Source organism: Brassica napus, chromosome A9 (genome assembly GCF_020379485.1).
Source record: "Brassica napus cultivar Da-Ae chromosome A9, Da-Ae, whole genome shotgun sequence".
Taxonomy (NCBI): Eukaryota; Viridiplantae; Streptophyta; class Magnoliopsida; order Brassicales; family Brassicaceae; genus Brassica; species Brassica napus.
In genome coordinates, this window is record NC_063442.1 from 37,737,019 (window position 1) to 37,760,283 (window position 23,265).

Sequence of the window (23,265 nt, forward strand, 5' to 3'; positions counted from 1 at the left end):
AGCGTACTATGGTCTCAGGCCCAAAAACGTAACAAGATAGGTTTTACCTAAAGAATCTACCGGCCTATTACTGGATCTTGAGGTGAAGACGACGGAGCATAAACGGAAGGGGGAGGAAGGGAAAAAAACAAAGAGTCGATGTCCGATAAGATTCTGAAGAGTTCAGTCGATCTCTTCTCGTGGTTATAGCTATGGCGAACACTTGTGAGTCTGTACGGAGACAGATGTTTGTGATGAGGCTTGATACACAAGTATAAATTAATAGATTTTTTTTTCTTAAAATATAAATTAATAGATTGCAAGCCTAAAAGGTGTTATGTTTGACAAGAGACAACAGTTGCGTTGTACGTATCATATACAACCCTCTCTATTGAGTGATAGTTTATGAGAAAGCTTATGTGTAGAGGATATATTCCTTTGTCGTGAGAGAATAGATACATGTGGTAGAGAGATCTTCCAAATCGCGGCACATAATTAAACAAATAGCCAATGTAACAAGTTTCATGCGTGAAAGCTTTTAATAATATTTGATTATTCGATCCCTCGTTGGATTTCGCATTTGTTAATGTTATAACTTATACGTGACTAGATTAACATTAAAGCAAAGCAAAATAACATATGTTAATGATTAAACAGATCGAAAAGACAAAACGCTTGTGAGCCACATATTTGAAGTCCATGAGAATCGCATTTGAAAATGCAACATCAATCAGTCACATGTGATTTGACAGGTTACAATAATATGCACACTTAAGTTGTTGACATGTTCTCTTAGATATTATTATTATCATCATCACGATATACCATTGCCAAAAAGTAATACTATTACTATTATTATTATTCAAACTCAGTTTAAGCACTATGTGATTCCCTCTTATCCATTTTTCCTTTTTTTTAATATATGGCGTATGTAAAATCTAGAAAATATTACAGTATAGGTCAGTTTTCGAGTTTATAATTACAGTGTAGGTCAGTTTATACTACCAACACACTTTTCTCTCTCTTTCAACATACTTTCAGCACACTTTTTCGTTTCTGAGCATATGTAAAAGCCAAAAATACCCCTCTATTATTATTTTTATTTTTATTTGAGATTTAACTAAACTATTAAATTTTCGTTGGGCAAATCATGTGGTTTTGAAGCAATTACTTTTAATATTAAAACCTTATCTTTTTTTTCTGTGATCCAACTACCACACCGTAAATCTGCTTCGGGCTCAAGCTTCAATTTTTTTCATCGGTTTCTCCAATTTGTCAAAGTTTCCACTTGCTTAGTTTGGTGTCTCTCTTATCTATGTTTCGACGCACTGCCATCCCTCCCGACGTCGTATAATCTGCTCCTTTGCGTATCTTAGTTGTTGTCAACCTTCGCACCACGACCTCAATCCATGACGGCTCCTAGGCAGTATAATATGTCTGAAAATTTTACTCCTCGTTGCGGTTGTGCTCAATCCACGAGGATCAACAGATGGATCGATCTTGTTCAGCTACTTTGGACGGATCGATCTGGTTCACAAAGAACGACCAATCCATTATATCCAATTTTATAATTTTGCACCCCTCGTCTTTTAGCTTCTTCTACTGTTTGTCACAAACTTTCAAAATTGTCTCTATAACCTCTTTAATTGACCACATATTCTCAGTTATACCTCCAACCAATAATATGCAAATTTCTATGCAAATACAACATAAACATCTAAAATGCATCCAACAATGATTTATATGAGCTAAAATAAGATATTATAAATCATTAAAAACATAATATATCAAAGAGCTATAAACATATCAGCTAAAAAGAGAGAGACGAGGTGTGATTATTTAATCATGGACTCATAAATATTGAGAAACTTGTCCATATGTACAATTATCCACATGTACACTTGTCCAACTATCCACATATACGCTTGTCAACATGTATACAATACACCAGTATCTTTTGCATTGTTCATTTGATTTGTATTCTTTTACTTATTATCAAGTGCTGGTTTTAAAATTCCTTTGTAGTACTTACATATTTGATAACATATGGATATCTACACAAATAAATATGAAGCTTAATCAAAGATTGGAGGGCTTCTTTGTGTACACGTGTACACCTTTTATATGATATCCACATGTACACATTAACGTGTACATAAATGTTTAGTTGTTAAACATTTCATTTGTATTCTTTTAGCTATTATCAAGTGTTGGTTTCAGAATCACTTTGTAATACTACCATATTTGCTGACATATGGATATCTAGACAAATAAATATGGATGCTTAATCCAAGATTAGAGGGATTCTTTGTGTACACGTATATACTTTATATATCCGCATGTACGTATTAACGTGTACAACTTTTCCATGATATCCACGTAATCAAACCTCTATTGATTAGAGAACTTTCGCAACACCTCGTCAAAGTGCCGTTGTCATTTTTCGTTCCAGTTCCTTCAGATTTACATTCTCTTGATTAAGGTGCAGCTGAGACGGAGATTGAGACGGAAATTGAGCCAGAGCAAAGCTACATTGGTTAATTCGCCAAACTCTCTTTGCCTTCATCTTTCTATGAGTCTAATTCGACTCGGATCTTCTTCTCTCACCAGCTCCTATGGAAGATGGAGGTGGAGATGAAGAAAAGATAGATTGGACCCATGGTTTACGAATAGAGACACAATTTTGATTCAGAAAAATCCACCATTCGAACATAAGAAATGTGTAAGAACGCTTGAAATTTTTTGTTCCTGTGTTTCAGATTTTAATAATTTTATCGAAAACGCACATCATCGACAGAAAACAGAGATGTGGTTGGTAAAAGAAGAACATGATGAAAAGAGATGAAGAAGAAAAAGTAATTTTAATTTTTAAAAATGTGTGGCTGTAAATAAAAGACTTAAGAATTATGCATTTTTTATTCTAGAAACCAGTCAACTGGTTCAAATCGCTTTAAGATAAAAAAAGGTGAGTGTAATTGTTTAGTTAAGGCCAATTCAGTCATTTTATTATCACAAATTACCTCAGTAGCACAAAGTGCCTTAGAATGTAATAAAAAAGAGAAAACTGCTCTAGAGTGTAAATGACTCTAAAATCTATACACCTTTGTAATAATAGTTTTCTTTTGTATTAATAACATAAATAACTTTTTTTTTAAAATATTATACACAGTTTCTCCAAAAGCTTTCTAGACTTAATGGACTAATATATGTCGCTGCAGCCCGAATGTGAAATCTGCAGTGGTCGAGAATCGAACCACTGTCGTGAAAAACTATTCAGTAACAATGGTGATACCCGTTATATAATAATTTACAGATCTATGAATCAATCTATGTAATTGTGTGTTTTGCCAATTCGCAGATCCTCTAGACGCATAGCAGCCCAGTTTCTTGAAAACTTGCTTCGACGTTTTTTAACTTGTTTAATAAACAAAAGACTAATGAGTAATAAACTATTTTCAAAGACCGTGTTAATTGCGTGTGTCTTTGTTTATTATTCTCTTGCGTTCTTAGTTCTTACCGATATAGTATTTGTATATTCGTAAAATACAATTTAACAAGTGGGAACCTGTTTAAAAAAAGCGAAGAATCAACTGACGAATCCGATCATGTTTAACTCACGATGCGTTGGAAGAGTCGTTTATCGACAGTTTTGATACGATGACAACAATTCAAAGAATAAATTAACTATGTGTGACCTGCCACTTTATATAGTCCATGTTTATATATATAGACTTGTAGCTGGTCAATTATGTTTTGATCATATTAGTTGCGAAAGATAGGGGGTATGTATACGTATACAAGGATTAGAATATGATTGTACATTAAGCATTTCACGTACTAGTGTCTTTATGCAATATATAATATGGTTATCTGTTTATCTAGGTCTATCTTCTCGGTAAAAAGATGGAATACATATATCATCACTTTCATAATGGATTTTTAAATACTTATAAAGTTCGGCATTCGTTCATCCCAATGTAATATTTGTATGAAGGTTCAGGGAGAAACAAGAGTTTAGAGAGGAGAGACCAGTGTTTTTCTTTTAGTTCACAAATTTTTGTATTACGTTCGAAGCAGATGACCAAAATGATGGAGCACGTGTACACCGTCCAACATATGTATAACATCCAAATATCTGATATAACCTAGCTTGTAAAAAAGAAGACATTTCTCTTAGTTCTTTCATTTCTTGATATATATGTATAATTATCAAAATGCTGATATTTTGTTTGCCACAAGCTGCGACATGGATACGTATGTTTTTGTCGTGCTCGTTTATTTTGTTTTGTATGTAGGTAAAATCACCAAATATATGGTGGGCGATTGCCTTTGTCGCATCCCAAAAGAATATTCCACTGTCAATAACTTATCATCGATTTTCTTCTGCAAATTAATTTGTAGCTTTTGGAAGTACCATTTATCGTTAAAATTAATTTGTACAAATAATAATACAACGCAGTACGTTTCTCCCTAGTTAATTACAAAAATCAAGATTAGACAACAAACCTTTTCTAAAAAACACAAAAAAGAAAAAGACACGCCTTACACGTTCATGTGTGACGCAAGACCCACAAACCATTTACGGACCAATAGAGATTTCGTTTCCTCTATAATTCTTCTTAATCGGAGGCTGCTTTATGCCTTTTAAAAAGTTACTTTATCACCAACACAAATAACTAAGCATGTTAAGTATTAATTATCTCAATTCTTTTAAAAAAAAATCATCTCTCTTTATTGTTGGCTTCAAGCTTCTAAACGTGTTGAATCCTCCTCTAAATAATACAAAATCCAACTTAAAATTAATTTCTGTTACATAATTCCTGATTTTTCTTAAAAAAAATTAGAAAACAATAACTGAACTGAATCCAAGCTAAAAAAATTAAACAGTTAATCAAACGTAAAATAAAAAGGTTTGGTTTTATTTTGAGTCTAAATCTAATGGGAAAATTGGAAAAATGGGACACTTTGAACTTTTATTTGTCATAATAGGATTTCTGATATTTTGGACAATTCTGGACATATTTTACCCTTTTTTAATAGAAAAAATAGTAAACTGAATTTTAAAAATGTTAAAAAATATCAAAACTATTGGAAACATAAGTATGACAATATATATGTTTAAATTGTTTTTTTTTTAAATGAATCATATTTTATTTCATCTTCTAGCTACAGTTACAATACTCATTCTGGTCATCTACTTAGTCTAGAATTCGGCTACTAATGTTTATACATAGATATATCTTTGGTATACAACGTAACCTATCTTTTCTTATATATTCTAACCAAAGCTAGGTTACGTTACGTTATAATCAAGAAAGATGTCTTTCTTATACCTTTAGCTTGATTACGACATGTAGCCACAATGCGTTGATATACCCTATCTATATTTGGAGCCATGATGTGGTCTGTCTTTTACCTTATGTGGCGCCTAGGGAAGAATATGTTTCACATCTACTCTACTGTGTTCTGACTTACATAGGTTATACATTCTACAGGAAATCCGAAAAATATGGAAACTTCCATAATCGGTTAAAGATGTTTCCTAAATCTAAACTAAATCTTCCCTAAATATCTCCAAGAATATTTTCTCCCACGTTTTTCTCCTTCTCCCACGATCTTTTGTCGTCGTTCTTTGTGTTTCTCTCTTCTTCATCGACATAATCATCTCTCTTTTCTCTATCAATACAACATGGTTCTAATCTATGTCAAATCGGGTGAATGGATGTGTAGTCGCGGTGATGACTGGAGTTTCGTGGTAGACAAAGAAAGGCGTGGTCGAATGGTAACATTAGCAACTACTACTACGTTGAAGCAGCTCAAGATAATGGTGTGTGAGGATTATGGGGTGGACCATAATGCCATTAATGCCGAGTTCAGTTATTCGTTGTTGAATCAAAAAGGGAATCCTCCTATTATTATCACCAATGATCGGCAAGCATCTAATTTTGTGGGCTATGCAAAGAGGGAATCGTCTACTACCTTGTGTGTGATGTTCTCTGTTTCTGGTGTAAATCAAAAGGAACGAGTCAATATCGATTTGAATAAGGAGCCTTGTGATTCAAGTAATGTTGAGGATGAAGAAGTTCCTGAGATAAATCGAGCAGAGTTTGTCAAGCCGTCAAAGGAGTCTTTTGTTAAAAGAACGAATCATGTCGCTGCAGATGGTTGCGGTCCTTTAAGGAGTGAAAACATTGAACTTTGTCAAAACAATGGAGACAGTGATAAGGATGGTCGAGCTTGGAGAGGAGACTTCGTGAAGAAGGATCAAATTTTCACAAGTAAAGGGGTTCTGAAGGCAACAATGGAAATTTTAGCGATGAAGAATAATTTCGATTACACTGTTATCAAATCCACGAGAAAATGGTGGTATATTCGATGTAAGATGCATTGTGCAACTGGACTGTGCGTGCAGAAGGAATAGATGGGTCTACATATTTCATGATCAACCAATGTGATGGAAGACATTCATGTGCTCCTTCAAAGAAAAGGAAATTCGGAAAAACAGCATCAGCAAGAACAATTGGGACTCTGATACAACATCGATTTGATGATGCAAACGATGGCCCAAAACCGAATGACATCATTCAATTTATGAGAATGGAGCATAGTTGTGAGATTACTTATTGGCACGCTTGGGAAGCTCGTGAGTTTGCTATTGCAGCTGCTAGAGGTATACCAGATCGCAGTTACTCTAAAATACCAGCATATTTGCATATGATTAAAGAAGCAAATCCTGGTACGCATACTCACTATGAAACTAATGAGAAGGGAAGATTCATGTATCTATTTATGTCATTTGGGCAATCAGTTAGAGGATTCTACAATGCAATGCGAAGGGTGATTGTTGTTGACGGAACTTTTCTGAAAAATAAATACAAAGGGACACTTCTTGTTGCTACTGCTGTAGATGGTAACTCTAATTTGTATCCGATTGCATTTGGGGTTGTTGATTCAGAGAATGACGATTCATGGGGGTGGTTCTTCAGACAGTTGAAAGTGGTTATTGCTGATTGTCAAGACCTAGCTTTTGTCTCAGATAGAAATGCGTCTATTTCTAAAGCTATTGGGACTGTCTACCCTCGATCAGCACATGGAATTTGCATTCATCACTTATTGACCAATGTGGTCTCATTTTTCAAGACAAAAGGATTGACTGCGTTGGTAGAAAAGGCTTCACGGGCATATAGATACACTGAATTTCAAGAACGTATCACCGAAATTTTTGATATGAGTCCTGAGCTTGGAAGATATCTACGGGAGGCTGATGTGCGCAAATGGGCTCGTTCTCTCTTCCCTGGTTCCAGGTATGACATTAGGACCACGAACCCTGCAGAGTCTATAAATTCAGTTCTTAGAATACCTAGAGAATATCCGGTTATTCCTTTGCTTGATAGTATAAGAGAACTGTTGACTCGATGGTTCTATGAGCGTCGCTTGTTAAGCTCAAAGCATCTAGATCCTTTAACCGCTAAGGTGGAGAGAAAGATTGATAGGAGAATTGTGAAGGCAAAAGGATTCCAGGTTTACAAGGTTGACAACTTCAGATCGGTTGTAAAAGGAGACATATATGATTGTCATGTTGATTTGGAAAGAAGAACATGCACATGTGGTAAGTATGATATAGGAAAAATTCCTTGCCGACACGCCATTCCTGCAATTTATTCACGAGGTATGGAAGTATAAACACATGAATACTTGAGAATTATTTATTTTCGGGATTTTCATCATATAGACTTCATATTGATCAAGTTTTTTTTGAGATTGACAGGTATGGAAGTGCACAGATTCACTGACGCCTTATACAGCACTGCAGCGTGGAGAACCGCCTATGCAGATTCCATTAATCCAATAGCAGTTGTAGAGTCAGAATGGAATGTCCCTGCTGAGGTTAAACTTGCAAAGGTTTTACCACCAAAGACAAGAAAGAGTGCTGGTCGACCAGTAAAGAGAAGGTATGAATCAGTAGAAGACAAGATCGCATCTTCTCAAGGATCAAAGAAGAATAAAAAGCATAAGTGTAGCCGTTGTGGAACTGAAGGACACAAGAGAGGAACATGCGATTTACCCATCTAGTTTGTTATGTGTCTGCATCTGTCTCTGTTTTTTTCTTTATTGCTTTTGAAACAATTTGATCTTCTGTTTAAGAACCTATTTGACAATTTGGTATTTGCTAAACTATAGAGACAAATCGATTTATTCTAGTAACAACCAAAGTAATTGCAAAATAATTCGTTTCAGTAGATGATGATCACCTCGAAATAACAAGAAACATGGTCTTAACTTCTTTGAAAATAAGAAACAACAAGTTGAGGAAGCACATAAAAGTAGTTGTGCGCGAAGTCGCTGCCTTTGTTGAACATCATGCATAGATATGGTACAAGAAGACCATCACCAAACAACACACAAACAAAGCTTTTATGCCCCTAAGTTCCCTAATGCATTCCGAGGTCTTCTCTTCGCAATGGCACATTGCATCTTCCATCTCTTGAATTCTACTCTCATGGCGTGTCATCATGGCCTCACCAGCTCTCACTGATTTCTGAAACTCGGAATTGTCAACGAGTAACACGTCAAACAGGTCTTGGAAGTCTTCAATCTCCTCAACAACTGACTTGTCAGTCCATTTGAACAAGTGGGTTTTGTCCTTCATCAGTAACATCCAATACACAATTAGATTGACTAATTCTACTCTCATCGGACAACAACGAGACAGTTATATGATAACATGACTAACCTTTTGAGATCCCAAAGGACAACAATGAAATAATCTTCCCGGATTTTGAATTGTTTTTGAAGTGAAACGATTCACTGCCTCACCGCAATTGCATCTTGTGGGAATTCCCCGTTGTTTCGCGAGGCGATCTCTTGTAGTGGATGAAGAATTTACTGAAGACATGAGGGAGTCGATCTCCAAATTTTCGCCGCTGCAATCTCTCTGTCGAGGAAGAATGAGGAAGAAAAGAGATTAGGTCAAAAAAATAACCAAAACTACGTCGTTTCATACTCCCAGAACGCGTATTCTAGCTAAGGCAGAGCAGAAAAAAATCATTTTAAATTTATCGATAACACCACAAGAACTTTGTCTTTGAACCCTCTAAATTAGTGTTTAAACATCTATCAAACATAGTGGACGGACGTACTTAGATAGTGACCAATGTACAAAAATAATCAATAAATAGGTGTGTGTTTGAGGCGTTGGATTAATTTGTATTTGGTTTTAGTTAAGGGTTTGGTTAGAGTATGTCTACGGTTATGGTTTTAGAGTTTGTTTAGGGTTAAGGGTTTGACTATGAATTACAGATTTAGGGTTTGTTTAGGGTATGATTAAGAATCATGATTGTATTATGGTTTTAGGGTTTGGTTAGGGTATGTCTATGGTTATGGTTTTAGTTAAGGGTTTGGTTAGGGTATGTCTATGTTTATGATTTTGTTCTTTATAGGGTTGTTTCATAATTTATACAAAATCAAAGCTAGAGTTGTTTCTTAATTCAAATCAAATACCAAAGCCAAAGTTGTTTTCTAATTCTAACAAACCAAACTACTAAAATCACAGTTAATCAATCATCCTCCAGGTCAAAGACCTCAGACCTCTCCCATGGTGAAGGCACATATCGTGTCATAACCTCAGCAAAGATGGGGTCGTGTGCAGCCTCCCATAAGTCCACTCCAATCTTCTGTCTACAACCCATAATGATTTCATCATCCACTAAACTGACGTCAAGACCAAGCAGCGAGCATTCCAAGTGCTTCAAGCGTATGCACCGCAATCACAACAACTTTTGTTCAATCTCAACTTCATAGGCACATCCACGATAGAATATGATGAGAGGAGTAGCTGCTTCTGTCTTTCTTGTGGTGCAACGGACTTCACAATCCTAGGAATGATAGCAGCAAACTTCTCAACGTACTGTCTGTTCTTTCCCCGACCGCAATCAAAGACTTCTACTTTTCTTTCAATGATGTTTACACAGACACCAACCCAGTGATTACCTGCGTTCGTGTCCACAAAAATTTGTAAACGAAGAAATGTATACTAGGATGTAAAAAGAACTGAATGGTTACCATTTACAAACAGAGGAAAGTAGAGTCGATCAACATCAACACCCCAAACTAGATCAGTCCGCCCATGAGATGGAAGCTCTCCTCTGCCGTACCCAAGAAGGAAATCAGGCAATTGATAGGCTTTTTTGTTTGGTAAAAACTTCTTGTATGCAGCGTCTACTTGGAGGCAAAACATAGCACTCATGAAAGCAACACGCCGAGGGGCCCAACGATTCAATGTAGTGTTCACACGCCATATAAACATAACCGCATCCATCTCCTAAAAATTTACAATGAAAGTTAAGTAATATAGCATATAAGAAGTGTTAGGAAGATAAATTCACTAAAGGTTAGTACAAGATTCATTACCTCGTTTCCAAGCCATTTTCCAGCACTTACTACTCTTGTAGCTACAGACAAATTAAAGCATGTAGGACCAATTGTTAAAGGTATAGGCTTTAATGCCCATTCCGTGAATCCTTTCCATGACTCTTCGGAGATATAATAAAGTGACGCCTGCGGAGAAGCATCTTCTGGCAATGGTGAATCGCTAAGCTGAAGTCCATGACCTTTTCTTTTGCACCATTTCTCCCACTGTGACGGCGGTGGAGCTGTATTCATCTCTGTCTTTTCTTTCTTTACTGGATTATCCACTGAACCTCGGACCGAAGTCATTGGAGTCCACCAGTCTTCTTCTTTTTTGTCCTGAGATGGATCAAAGCCTGGCACATACGACGTCTGAGAAAGCCCTTCAACCCCTTGTGTACCTATCCCGCGACCCAAATCATCTGCTTCACTATAATTCACATCGAATGTAGTCTCGGAACCATCCTGTTATTCATGACAAATAAGCAATAATTGAGATACCAAAATACATTATCATTAATAATTATTTTACATAAAAGTTCCAGACCATTACATAAGTTCAAACAAGACACTTACAAACCAAGGACACTTACACACCAAGCACACATACAAACCGAGACCTTATAAAGTACAACAAAATTCAGGCCGATAACTTAGATGCCAATAAAACAAACAGACACGCAAACCACGAACTTAAACAAGACAAAATAACATTGAAGAGGATGGTGAAGACTAGTGTTTGTTTACCCCGCGTGTGGACCTCCTCAACGGTGCCTGGCTCGTCGATGGCTTTGTCGGTGAAGGCTCTCCAAGCTCAACTTCAACGCTGGCTTCCTTACGTGATTGTTTAAGCTCTGTCCGCATCTGCTCAAATGTCTCGGCCATCTGTTTCTGTATCCTTTGTTCCATTCCAGAGAAGTTGTGCTCAAACAACTGTGTCATAAAAGCCTTCATGTCTTCATTAAAAGGAGCTTGCTTTGCGCCACTTGCGAGAACCTTATGCTTTCTCTTCTCCATACCACGATCGGGAAGCCTCTTTTTACCCCTCTTTGATCTAGAACCAACGTTTTTTGATCCTTTCGGAGTCTGAAAGTCGTCATCACTCTCGGCTGCTTCAACATTCACGCTTGCTTCATCATTCACAGCTGATTCGTCATCGAGAGATAAAGAAATCACTTCATTTTCTTCAGTTTCCCAAACATGCTCACTAAAATCATGCCCCTTCTTTATCATCTCCATCAGAACCTTGATTCTGTCATCCTCCACATCATCATCTCTGCGAAACGCCTGAGCTTTGACAACATCATAATTTCCTGTCCATGAGATGTATGGGTAGATGTCATCCTACACAAGAAAGGGAAATACAGTTAGATACTAACTACTCATTTCAAACCGGAAAGAGTCGTCATAAATAGATAAAATTACCTTGGGTGTAATAATCTCCTCCAAGCGAATGATCTCCTCATATGACACCTTCGCAGCTCCCATCCAGTTTATGCATCTAGGACCGTCCTTGAAACCCTTATCCAGCTTTTTTCCACAAAGCTTCCCGATTTTTGGCACCGCTTCCATTGCCCAAATCTGCAAGGCGTATGAGAAGCCATCCAAGACATAGCTAGTGGTCTTTTCCTTCAGTTGGGAACGATTTTTGGCTATGGATTTGCAGAGAAGGTCATAAGCAGCAACTCCCCAAGGATACCTTCGAACTCTGTCAAGATCCATGACCACCGCGATGTACTTCAGGGGGATATTAGCCTTCTCATCTCTCGCCAATACCACACAAAGAATGATCGCCAAGTAGATAAGACGTATGCGATCTGCATTCTTCCATTTCTTTACAGCTTCCTTGTCCTTAGTCCACAGGTTGAAGAGTGTAATTGTTCCATCTTTTCTCCTCAAAACCTTGCTCCAGAAACCACCATCATATTTCCACTCTTCAAACTCCTCAATCGAAATGTGAGTATCGCATTCAAACCCGGTTACGGCGTGGAACTCTTGCAATGAGAATCGAAGCGGTCTCCTCGCAAAGACAAACCATAGCTCGTGCTGTAAGAAAGTCACCAGCTCCCTACACAAGAAGCTGTGTATCACCCTCGCAGAGTATCCAAGACCATTCTCATGGAGCTTAAAAATCTGATGAAAAACCGGGTCTTTCTTCACGACATCCAACTCCTTTGGCAGCCACGCTTGGAACTTTCGGATTATGTAGTCGATCCTGCAGTTGTTGTTGATCTGAGTAACTCGGGGCTCCTCGCCCTCCTTAAAAAGCCTCTTCGGTAGCTCCTCAGACATAGCTACAAACCGTGACAAAATTATTAGTTCAACATGTAAAGGTTTCAATATCATCACACAAATAATAATGTATAAGATTTAACCAATCCGTGAAACAAAATTATTTTAAGAAACACGCCAAATCATTTAAAAAAAAATCAAGCTTTAATGGAAGAACACTTCGATTTCGTTTAATATGAGAATCTATAGATGAAATCCAATACCTTCTGTGAAGAATTGTGAGATTGAGAGGCGAAATTGATGGAAGAACACTTCGAAAATCGATTTGACCCGACGAAGAGGAAGAACGATTCGCAGCCGTTGTGTCTTCAGTGAGATCGAAAAGGATGGTGACGGAGACGAGAGTAGAGACCACGGGCTGATGAAACACCGACGAAGAACATAGCTTCTCACCGTTGAACCCTAAATCGCCGTGGGAGAGCGACGAGTCTACGACGGAGAAGACAAAGAGAAAGGGGAATTAGGTTTGCGGCATCCCGCGTCTCCTTTTTTCCCATTTAGTGTTTTTTTTATTTTTAATTTTTATGGATTTTAATTTTAACATTAAAATCTATTACAAAAATTATTATAATTTATAATTTAAATTCAACATAATTGGTAAATTAAGGGTACTTTGGTATTTTACAAGATCTAAAATCCTATTTTCCTAAAATATCTTCTAGAAATCCTAATGTGACAAATCCAAGTTCAAAGTGTCCTATTTATCCAATTTTCCCAAATCTAATCACAACCCACAAATAAAAAAAGGAACCTTCTCGATGGTTTTTCTCGTTATGGCTTTCTAATGAATAAAAGTTCTATAATTGATTCTGATCACTATTTGCATAAATTATTATGTAATAAATACTCCTACCAATCTATTATGTATTTATATATAAGTTCTCCCTGGAAGTTAATTAAGCTGAACAATTTAGCGTGTGAGCATCTCCTCTCTCTCTCTCTCTCTCTCTCTCTCTCTCATATTCGATTCGTTCTATTCCTCGCGACCTTATCCATTTCTTCATCATCTATCTACCTAAAGCCCAATCTCTTTAAGATTTTTCCTTTTTCTCGTGCGAGAAAACATCTCATTCGCTGTCTCCGAGAATATTCCTGCGATCCTATTCGCATTGGTCGTTTTAATAAGAGTGAAAAGAGGAGGTGAGAAGTGTGTGCGTTGGATGAGAGAGATGGCGTCTATACCGAAAGAGCCAGAGCAGGTGATGAAGCTTAGAGACGGATCTGTACTCGGCAAGAAGACGATTCTCAAGAGCGATCATTTCCCAGGCTGTCAGAATAAGCGTATGACTCCTCAGATCGATGGCGCTCCCAATTACCGTCAGGTCTCTCCTCGATTTTGATTCTCTTCGTTGCTATTGATTAGGGCTAGCTCTCTGTGAACCAAATCGAAATCGGATCAGTGAAGATGCGTTTGGGCTACTTAGGGATCAGAAACGAATAGGCATTTCTCTAGGTCGAATCCATGTTTGATGTACACCACTCGCTGTATTGTTGATTGGATGATGTGGACTATGTTGTAACAGGCTGAGTCACTACGAGTTCACGGGGTTGCAATCCCAACGGCTGTTGGGATACGGAATGTTCTTAGGCACATTGGAGCTCATAAGGATGGTAAACAAGTTCAAGTTCTTTGGATTAGCCTTAGGGAGGAACCGGTATATATATCCTTTCTGTAAAGCCTCTGCATATGTCAGTTGTCGTTGCTTCGTATACTCTGTTATTAACTTGTCATTTTACTTCACATTTGTCAGGTAGTATACATAAATGGGCGACCTTTTGTTTTGCGTGATGTTGAGAAGCCTTTCACCAATCTTGAGTACACGGTACACATTACTTTCCCTCCCAGTATAGTCTCACTTACTCTTTATTCTTTAATTTGCGTCTTGTCAAATCCATTCGGAGGCACCTGTTTTTGTGCATCAATTAGCGTTTCATACATTAGTTTGTTGGCTTAAATCATGTTATCTCCCACTGATAAAGCCAATCAGAAAATAACAATGGATCCGTGGATTTTTCATTTCTGGCCTTATGTTTTATTTTTTTGATCAGGGAATCAACAGGGTAAGGGTAGAGCAAATGGAAGCACGGTTGAAAGAAGATATTCTCATGGAGGCTTCTAGGTATATGTTTACCTGTATCCACTGAGTCTTACAACGGTGTAACTTTTTCTTTCTGCTTTGCGGTGTATTTGATTATTTTCCTGGCAGATATGGGAATAAGATACTGGTCACTGATGAACTGCCGGATGGTCAGATGGTGGACCAGTGGGAGCCAGTCTCAACTGATTCATTAAAGACGCTGCTTGAGGTAGGACTTTGGAATGAAGAATCTATGTGTTTGACACAGAGCATTTATCCTTTTATGTGGTTTCCATGTCATTGTTTTTTGCTTATACGCTTCTCTGGACCCAGGTTTACGAAGAACTGCAAGCTGAAGGCTACCTTGTTGATTATGAGCGTGTTCCTGTAACGGATGAAAAGTCACCTAAAGAAACAGATTTTGATGCGTTGGTAAGTCTTATGCTTACGAAATTAGTGAGAACGTTTTTGTGGGTAACTTTGGCGAAACACAAAGCTAGGATAGTTTGTTTTCATTCCTTTCCTAAAGTCAAAAGGTTCAGTGATCTCATCTCTTTCCGTTTAGTATTCGCTAGGTGCATAACATAATACGTCCCTGTCAACTAGTATACTAATTTACATGTGTTTTTGCAGATTAAGAAGATATCTCAAGCGGACATTAATACGGAGATAATTTTTAATTGTCAAATGGGACGTGGACGTACAACGACGGGAATGGTTATTGCAACTCTCGTCTATTTCAAGCGTACTGGAGCATCAGGTACTTCATCCTCATGTGAAGAGAGATTCTAACGGATGCTCTTTCTAACAAATTATATTTGTATTTAAAACAGAAAGAACCTAATTTGGAGAACATTATTTTGAATTGTCTACTGTACCTTTTGGAATGTCGTAGTGCTTTATAGTTTAGAAAGAAATGAAATGGTATGGACTAGCCAAATAATCACATGCATATATGTATTTCCAGGAGCCACGTTTTCTGGAACAAAATATAAACTAGATCCAAAGAGTCATGACAGATTGGTGTTTAAGTCGGTACATTATGGTAGAAGTTTGCACTAACCTGCCTTTTTTTTGCTATATCTTGTTGAATAAAGATCATGGATTCCCAAGAAACAACTCTTTTGGGAGAATCTTTAAAGCTGGTGAAAATATTACTATAAATCTGCCAAATTCTGAGGAGGCAATTCGTAGAGGGGAATATGCAGTTGTTAGAAGTTTGATACGAGTCCTAGAGGTATTTAGTCCCTTTGTGCTTGTCTTTATTTTATCTTGTTGCTGGTCCGGCTGGTTCTAATCATTAACTTGTTTCATGATTCCACAGGGTGGTGTAGAAGGCAAAAGGCAAGTTGATAAAGTCATCGACAAATGTGCATCCATGCAGGTCTTTTTTGTCAATTTTAATACTGAAGTATACGATCTAATAATATATAAGCTGTGTAGTGTTTGTCTTATGGGTTTTCACTTAAGGTAAAAGCTCTAAATATTATTGTTGAATCAACTTACAGAACTTACGAGAGGCGATTGCAACCTATCGGAGTAGTATTTTGCGTCAGCCTGATGAAAAGAAGAGAGAGGCAGCACTCTCATTCTTTGTTGAGTACTTGGAAAGATACTACTTTCTTATATGTTTTGCTGTGTACCTTCATTCAGAGGGTGGTTACCTTCAATCTGGTTCGCTTGGTCATGTCAGTTTTTCTGATTGGATGCGAGCTAGGCCAGAGCTCTATAGCATTCTTCGCAGGTACTGGAGAGGCGTTTTTTGACTGAGAATTTGAATGCTAAAAATTAGACTGCATATGGTATTCAGCCGTCTCATATAAGTTCATATGCCTCTTTTAGGTTGCTCAGGAGAGATCCTATGGGTGCCCTTGGATATGCGGCTATGAAGCCTTCTTTGACAAAGATTGCAGAATCTACTGATGGGCGCCCTCATGAGATGAGTGTCGTTGCTGCACTTAGAAGTGGGGAAGTACTGGGAAGTCAGACTGTTCTAAAGAGTGATCATAGTCCCGGTTGTCAAATTCTAAGTCTACCAGAGAGGGTGGAAGGAGCACCAAATTTTAGAGAGGTTCCAGGATTTCCTGTATATGGTGTAGCGAACCCAACTATAGATGGTATTCGATCTGTCATTGAAAGGGTTGGGAGTTCAAGAGGTGGCCGGCCTGTCTTTTGGCACAACATGAGAGAAGAACCTGTTATATACATCAATGGGAAACCGTTTGTGCTACGTGAAGTTGAAAGGCCATATAAGAACATGCTAGAATATACGGTAAATAACCTGTATGTTTTCAGTATATTAGCCGATACTATTTAGTTGCAATATCTGTGGTGACTATCACTAATTTCTCTTCGACTTGTATGAATTGGTCAAAAAGCTGACACAAGTACCTTTGTTTAGGGGATTGATCGCGATAGAGTCGAAGGAATGGAGGCTCGTTTGAAAGAGGATATTCTGAGAGAAGCTAGGCGGTATGATGGTGCGATAATGGTTATTCATGAAACCAAGGATGGACAGATTTTTGACTTATGGGAACATGTGGATGCTGATTCTGTTCAAACACCCCTCGAGGTGTACAAAAGTTTAGAGGCCGATGGCTTTCCTATTAAGTACGCTCGTGTGCCTATTACCGATGGTAAAGCGCCTAAAAGCTCTGACTTTGACACATTGACGTCGAATATCGCTTCTGCTTCCAAAGACACTGCTTTTGTCTTCAATTGCCAGGTTGAGATTCACAATCTGCTTTGGTATTTGATATAATTAAGTATTCTTGTGTTTTTCTGTTCGACTTACAAAGGGAATTCCTTTTTTTCATTCACAGATGGGTAGAGGTAGAACAACCACTGGAACTGTTATTGCATGTCTAGTGAAGCTCCGCATCAATTATGGAAGACCTATTAAGGTTCTGTATGATGTTCTGACCCATGAAATCGTGGATGAAGATTCATCAAGTGGTGGTGAAGAAACTGGAAGCAATACCGCTGAAACAAGACCTCGTATTTCAGAAAGAAAAACCGAGGACCAGCACGGACGTACATTTGGAATGGACGACATCCTCTTGCTGTGGAAAATCACTAGGTTATTCGATAACGGAGTTGAATCTCGTGAGGCGTTAGATGCTGTGATTGATAGATGTTCTGCATTGCAAAACATTCGTGAAGCTGTTCTGCAGTACAGGAAAGTTTTCAATCAACAACATGTTGAGCCAAGAGTAAGAAGTGCTGCATTGAAACGTGGCGCTGAATATTTGGAGAGATACTTCCGGTTGATTGCCTTTGCAGCATATCTTGGAAGTGAAACTCTAGACGACTTCTTTGTGAAAGGAGGGTCTAAGGTGACTTTCAAGAATTGGCTGCATCAGAGACCTGAGGTGCAAGCGATGAAGTGGAGCATAAGGCTAAGGCCTGGACGATTTTTTACCATTCCTGTGAGTCATTGCCTCATTATTTTAGGCATGAAAACTGTAAATGCTGTCTTTCTTTCGTACGTTACAGCTTTTAATTTTCTTCCTGCAGGAGGAACTGCGGGCACAACACGAATCACAACATGGTGATGCAGTCATGGAGTCAATTGTGAATGAGCGGAGTGGTTCTGTTTTGGGCAAAGGTTCTATACTTAAAATGTACTTTTTCCCTGGTCAAAGAACTTCAAGCCGTGTGCAGATTACTGGTGCACCTCATGTATACAAGGTATGCTTATTCTTTTTACTATGATAACATCCTTCACCGACATCACTGCCTAATATCAACCTACAAAATCATTTCAGGTCGATAGATATCCTGTGTATAGCATGGCAACTCCCACAATTTCCGGAGCTAAAAAGATGCTCGCCTATTTAGGAACCAAACTAAAAGAAGAAGGCGGAGATTCAGCAGCAAGAGTAGTTGTAACAGACTTGAGAGAAGAAGCAGTTGTTTACATCAATGGGACTCCATTTGTCTTGAGAGAATTGAGTAAACCAGTCGACACCCTCAAGCATGTGGGGATAACCGGCGCTGTGGTATGTGCCTCAAATCAGACCTTTAACTATAACACGCAAGTTTCAAATACGGTTTTATTGATTTTTTGTATATACAATGCAGGTAGAAAGCATAGAAACTCGGCTAAAAGAAGATATATTGTCTGAGGTTAGAGAAACTGGAGGTCGAATGCTATTGCATCGTGAAGAGTATAGCCCGGCATCAAATGAGTCTCGGGTTATAGGATACTGGGAGAATATTCAACCGGAGAATGTGAAGACACCTGCAGAGGTATATGCTGCTCTGAAAGATGAAAACTACAACATATCTTACCGGAGAATACCATTAACCAGAGAAAGAGACGCTTTAGCTTCAGATGTAGATGCAATCCAGTATTGTAAAGACGAGTAAGCATCATTCATCTGTTTTATTTTTCGTTTTATATATTCACTTAATCTGTTCCTATCTAATTGGACACAATTATCAACAGTTCTGCTGGGGGTTACTTGTTTGTATCGCACACCGGTTTTGGAGGAGCTTCTTATGCTATGGCCATTACTTGTCTCGTGCTTCAACCTGGTCAGAAGCTTACAGCTACCCCAAACACAGATTCTTCAACCTTAGAAGATGATTTGCCTTCACGGGCTTGTGATGAAGAAGCGTTGAGTATGGGTGATTACCGCGACATACTGAGTCTCATAAGAGTGCTTTCTCATGGTCCTCAAAGCAAAGCAGACGTAGATGGCATAATCCAACAGTAAGTAATATCAAATCAAATCTCTTTTGACATATTTTTAACTAACCACATAGCTAGCTCATGACTTAACTGTATTGTTTTGCATCTTTACAGGTGTGCTGGTGCAGGACATTTGAAGGAAGATATTTGTTACTACACCAAAGAACTCAACAAGCTTCCTAATACAAAAGATGAAGACCGTTCATACATCATGGACATGGGTGTTAAAGCTTTAAGGTTAGTCACATAACTCCATACTCCGGTTTGACACCAGTCAGTTTTGTTTCAAATTTTCTTTACTTAATCAATAATTTTTTTTTGTCTTTATTGTTGGTTTTGTATGAGCAGGCGCTACTTTTATCTGATAACGTTCAGATCATACCTCTACTGCACGTCGCCGAAAGAAATGAAGTTCTTGGACTGGATGCGGTCACGGCCGGAACTCGGACATCTCTGTCATAACCTCAGGATAGACAAGTAATAAGTGTTTTTGAGTTGCAGTATGAGGTTCGGTTTCATACATATGTAGGCAAGTTATGTTGTTTGGTGTTACAGCTTTTAGTATATATAAGTTGTACAGCTTTCTCTCCTGTGTTTGGTTTGTAGAGAGAGATGTCTCGTCTCTAGGCTTGTTTAAGACCCTCCGACTGACTAAGCAAGTTACTCTGATCAATAAGCTTTTTCTTTCCCTTTATTCAAAAATCAAATAATAAAAATATAATGACAATGCAATTTATAATAAGATCCTCGAATTTTAGCCTTTCTTCGGCGCAAGTTTAGATTTTATCTTTTCAATCTCTTTTGTCCCGATTTGAAATGCCGTCGTTAAAACGTGATCTGGAATCGCCGGAGACGCCGTGAAAAGTGTGGCGGCCATAGATTGAGTTCCCGGTAACTGACTGTTGAAAGCCGAGATCACCGAAGCTGGTTTCGCTTGGTCGTTGTTCTTCTGGTAATGAATGAGTCCTCTCGGGAAGACGAACACTTCTCCTTTCTTAACCGTCTTAGCGAACAGCTTGTTCGCCGTCGTGATGAATCCGACGTCAAGCTCGCCTTCCAACACGAAGATTACTTCGGTGGCGCGAGGGTGCGTGTGCGGCGGGTTTAAACCTCCGGGAGCGTAGTCGATACGCGCAAGGGAGACTCCGAGCGTGTTAAGCCCAGCGATCTTCTCTACGTTAGCTCCCGTGACGGCGGAGCCGACGGTGTTGTTAACGACGGCGGGTTTGCTGATGCCCGCAAAGAAGAAATCTGAGGCGGTGATGTTTGATTCAGGCTTACAAATGAACCCGTTCACTTTTATTCCTACGTAAATCAAATAACAAAATATAATTCTCCTCATTTGACATTTATAAAGACAAGAACACAAAAACAAACACACACACTGAAATTACAGAGTTGAGATGTCTGTTACGTACCTGAAGTGCGATCTGCGACGCATAGATCTTGAAGTGTGTCAGGATCGTAAGCAAGAGAAATCACAGCGAGAGATAACAAAACAAAGAAGAACCCATAACATCTCGTGTCCATGGTTTGATTATGGATGCACTGTATATATATTTGGAGATTTGAAACTAGTCTTTTAGAAAGTTTGTTTTTCGAAACTCTAGTTTGCAACTATGATATCATTATGTCTTAAGATTTGATCGTTATATAAATGTGTATGAATTTGTTGAGGAAAATTATGCAAAAGCTAAACTAACTTAGACGCAAAGCAAAAACGGTGGAGAGATGTGATGTCTTTTTCTGTACAGATGTTAAGTTTCGGTTTGCTTTACTTCAAGTTCTCTCAAGGTTAAACCGGTTTATATTCCAAACCATTACTTAAAATTTAAGATCAATAAAGAGTTTTCACTTCTAAGAGTTGCAAAATCACCCCAATTGTCTAGTCAAGAAGTAGAACTTTTTACAATGTACATACATGAATACATGATACAACGTTTTAGCAAAAAAAAAATACATGATACAACAACCAAAGCAAGCTGCCAATGCAAACAAGCTGGAGACACCTTTAGATAATGGGTTTAATAGATTAAGTGGGTTTAATAGATCAAATGGATCGTCAATCGTCGTCACAAAGCTATATTGGGCTAACTTAGTATCTTATTATATAAAGCTTGGTTCTTCAAAGTTGCTAATTAACATGATCGCGACATGTGTTAATTAATTTATTAAGATTGTGATATATGTCAAAAATATGTTACAATTCTCTTTTATTAGGAGTTAAAAAAATTTAGAAAAAGAAATTTATTATAACATTTTTTGGAAACTAGAAAAGGAAAATTATCACAAAAAATAGTTTATTGTTATTTTTAAGAGTTTAGAAAAGGAAAATAACTATTACATAGTCTTTTACAATTATATTTTATGGTTCTTTTATAGTCTTTTAAAAATATTTGATAGTAAATCTAATTTTCGAAAATTCTAGAAACAAAGAATAATTGTAAAAAGCTTTTTGAAAGTATTTGATTTCTTTTAAAAATATTTTTCATCTTTAAAGATACTAAAGAAAGATATTATAAGAGAAAATATTTTTTTTTTTTAAAACAAATCTTAAAAAAAAACGAATTATAAAATCCTACATGTACAAGAAATTATTTAATAAAAATCAAATAGAAAAATGAACAATAAAATAAGTGATATTCCTTTTTTAAAACCTAAGAAAATAAAAATTTTAAAGGACTCTTATTATTTTCATATTAATAGCTAAGTTTCCTTTTTAACAGATAAATGTATGCTACAAAAATATAAACCAAAATAAATATTATTTTCACATCTGTATTTAGGTTTAAGCTTCTTCATATTATTTTTACAAAAAATAGTATTTACAAGAAAAATAATATCTGAGTATTTTCTTTTAATTTATGTAAACAACTCATCTTCCTTATTACATCTTATGATTCTAACATAATTTTTTTAATTATGATCTTTTTGTCGTACATAAGTAGTATGTGTGAATATGAGGAATATATATATGTTTGTATGTATAAGACACAATATATAATTGACTAAACATAATTTTTTATTGAAAATATAATAGTTGTATTAAAATCTTAAACAAAACGACTTATAGTTGGAATTTTTCATCTTTTTTTTTAAATTAAAAGTAACTTATTTCTTTAAAATAATTAAATTTTCTATTTAATAGATAATTTTGAGTTAAAAAATTATAAACCAAAAATAACTTAAAATATTTTACCCGATATGATTGTGACATTTGTAAAACAAATTGTGTATGTATTAATAAAAATTTATCATTATGTAAAAATAACTTTTTTCCCTAAAATCCTAAATAAAAAAAATTTGAAAAATAACCTTTTCCTCTTTTAATCTTAACCAAATAAGATTGTTTCCTTTTAAATTCTGACCAAATAGAATTGTAAAAGTAATTTTTACTTTTAAAATTTAATGATAAATATGAATCTAAAAATATTTAATTAAAAATATTAGTAATATTGAGAAAACGAATTTTGAAAATAGAAACTTTTTAAAATAGTTAATATTTGCTGGAAATAATTATTTGATAGTATTTTTATTTTCTAACTCCTAGAAAAAAATAATTATAAAAGATTATGTATTGTTAATTTTCTTTTCTAACACCCTAAAACTGTAAAAAAAAATTTTTGATCGTTCTTTAACTTAAAAAAGAAAATCCTAAACAAAAGAGATTGTATCATATTTTTTAATTCTTAAACAAAAAAAATTGTAAGAAGTTATTTGATAGTATATTTTAAAAGAAAATTTGATGAAGAACATGATGCTAAAAATTATTTAATCAAAAATGAAGTGTAAAAATAGTATTGATATGAGCTG

General features: G+C 36.6%; 4 protein-coding genes across 4 annotated transcripts; 2 read left to right on the forward strand and 2 right to left on the reverse strand.

Moving 5' to 3' along the window:
• Window positions 1-5,668: 5,668 nt before the first annotated feature.
• Window positions 5,669-8,309, forward strand: LOC106364251. Its single transcript, XM_013803869.3, has 3 exons — window positions 5,669-6,257; window positions 6,362-7,648; window positions 7,748-8,309. The coding sequence occupies exons 1-3, from the start codon at window positions 5,669-5,671 to the stop codon at window positions 8,050-8,052; spliced, it is 2,181 nt and encodes a 726-aa protein (XP_013659323.2). The 3' UTR covers window positions 8,053-8,309.
• Window positions 8,310-9,752: 1,443 nt separating this feature from the next.
• On the reverse strand, window positions 9,753-13,054 carry LOC106362815. The gene is made up of 4 exons (XM_048741365.1): window positions 12,882-13,054; window positions 11,812-12,680; window positions 11,134-11,730; window positions 9,753-10,851 (listed from the first exon to the last, which is right to left on the reverse strand). Exons 2-4 carry the CDS (start codon window positions 12,676-12,678, stop codon window positions 10,321-10,323), a joined length of 1,995 nt encoding a protein of 664 aa, XP_048597322.1. The 5' UTR covers window positions 12,679-12,680; window positions 12,882-13,054; the 3' UTR covers window positions 9,753-10,320.
• A 527-nt stretch (window positions 13,055-13,581) lies between these two features.
• LOC106368497 (paladin-like) lies at window positions 13,582-20,146 on the forward strand. The gene is made up of 19 exons (XM_013808474.2): window positions 13,582-14,000; window positions 14,202-14,333; window positions 14,430-14,501; window positions 14,728-14,798; window positions 14,886-14,985; window positions 15,090-15,188; window positions 15,390-15,516; window positions 15,854-15,993; window positions 16,081-16,140; window positions 16,265-16,500; window positions 16,599-17,028; window positions 17,158-17,481; window positions 17,579-18,184; window positions 18,273-18,446; window positions 18,524-18,757; window positions 18,840-19,123; window positions 19,207-19,473; window positions 19,567-19,689; window positions 19,801-20,146. The coding sequence occupies exons 1-19, from the start codon at window positions 13,839-13,841 to the stop codon at window positions 19,931-19,933; spliced, it is 3,774 nt and encodes a 1,257-aa protein (XP_013663928.2). The 5' UTR covers window positions 13,582-13,838; the 3' UTR covers window positions 19,934-20,146.
• LOC106368498 (germin-like protein subfamily 2 member 4) lies at window positions 20,119-21,114 on the reverse strand. Its single transcript, XM_013808475.3, has 2 exons — window positions 20,871-21,114; window positions 20,119-20,757 (listed from the first exon to the last, which is right to left on the reverse strand). The coding sequence occupies exons 1-2, from the start codon at window positions 20,980-20,982 to the stop codon at window positions 20,207-20,209; spliced, it is 663 nt and encodes a 220-aa protein (XP_013663929.2). The 5' UTR covers window positions 20,983-21,114; the 3' UTR covers window positions 20,119-20,206.
• Between the last annotated feature and the right edge of the window lie 2,151 nt (window positions 21,115-23,265).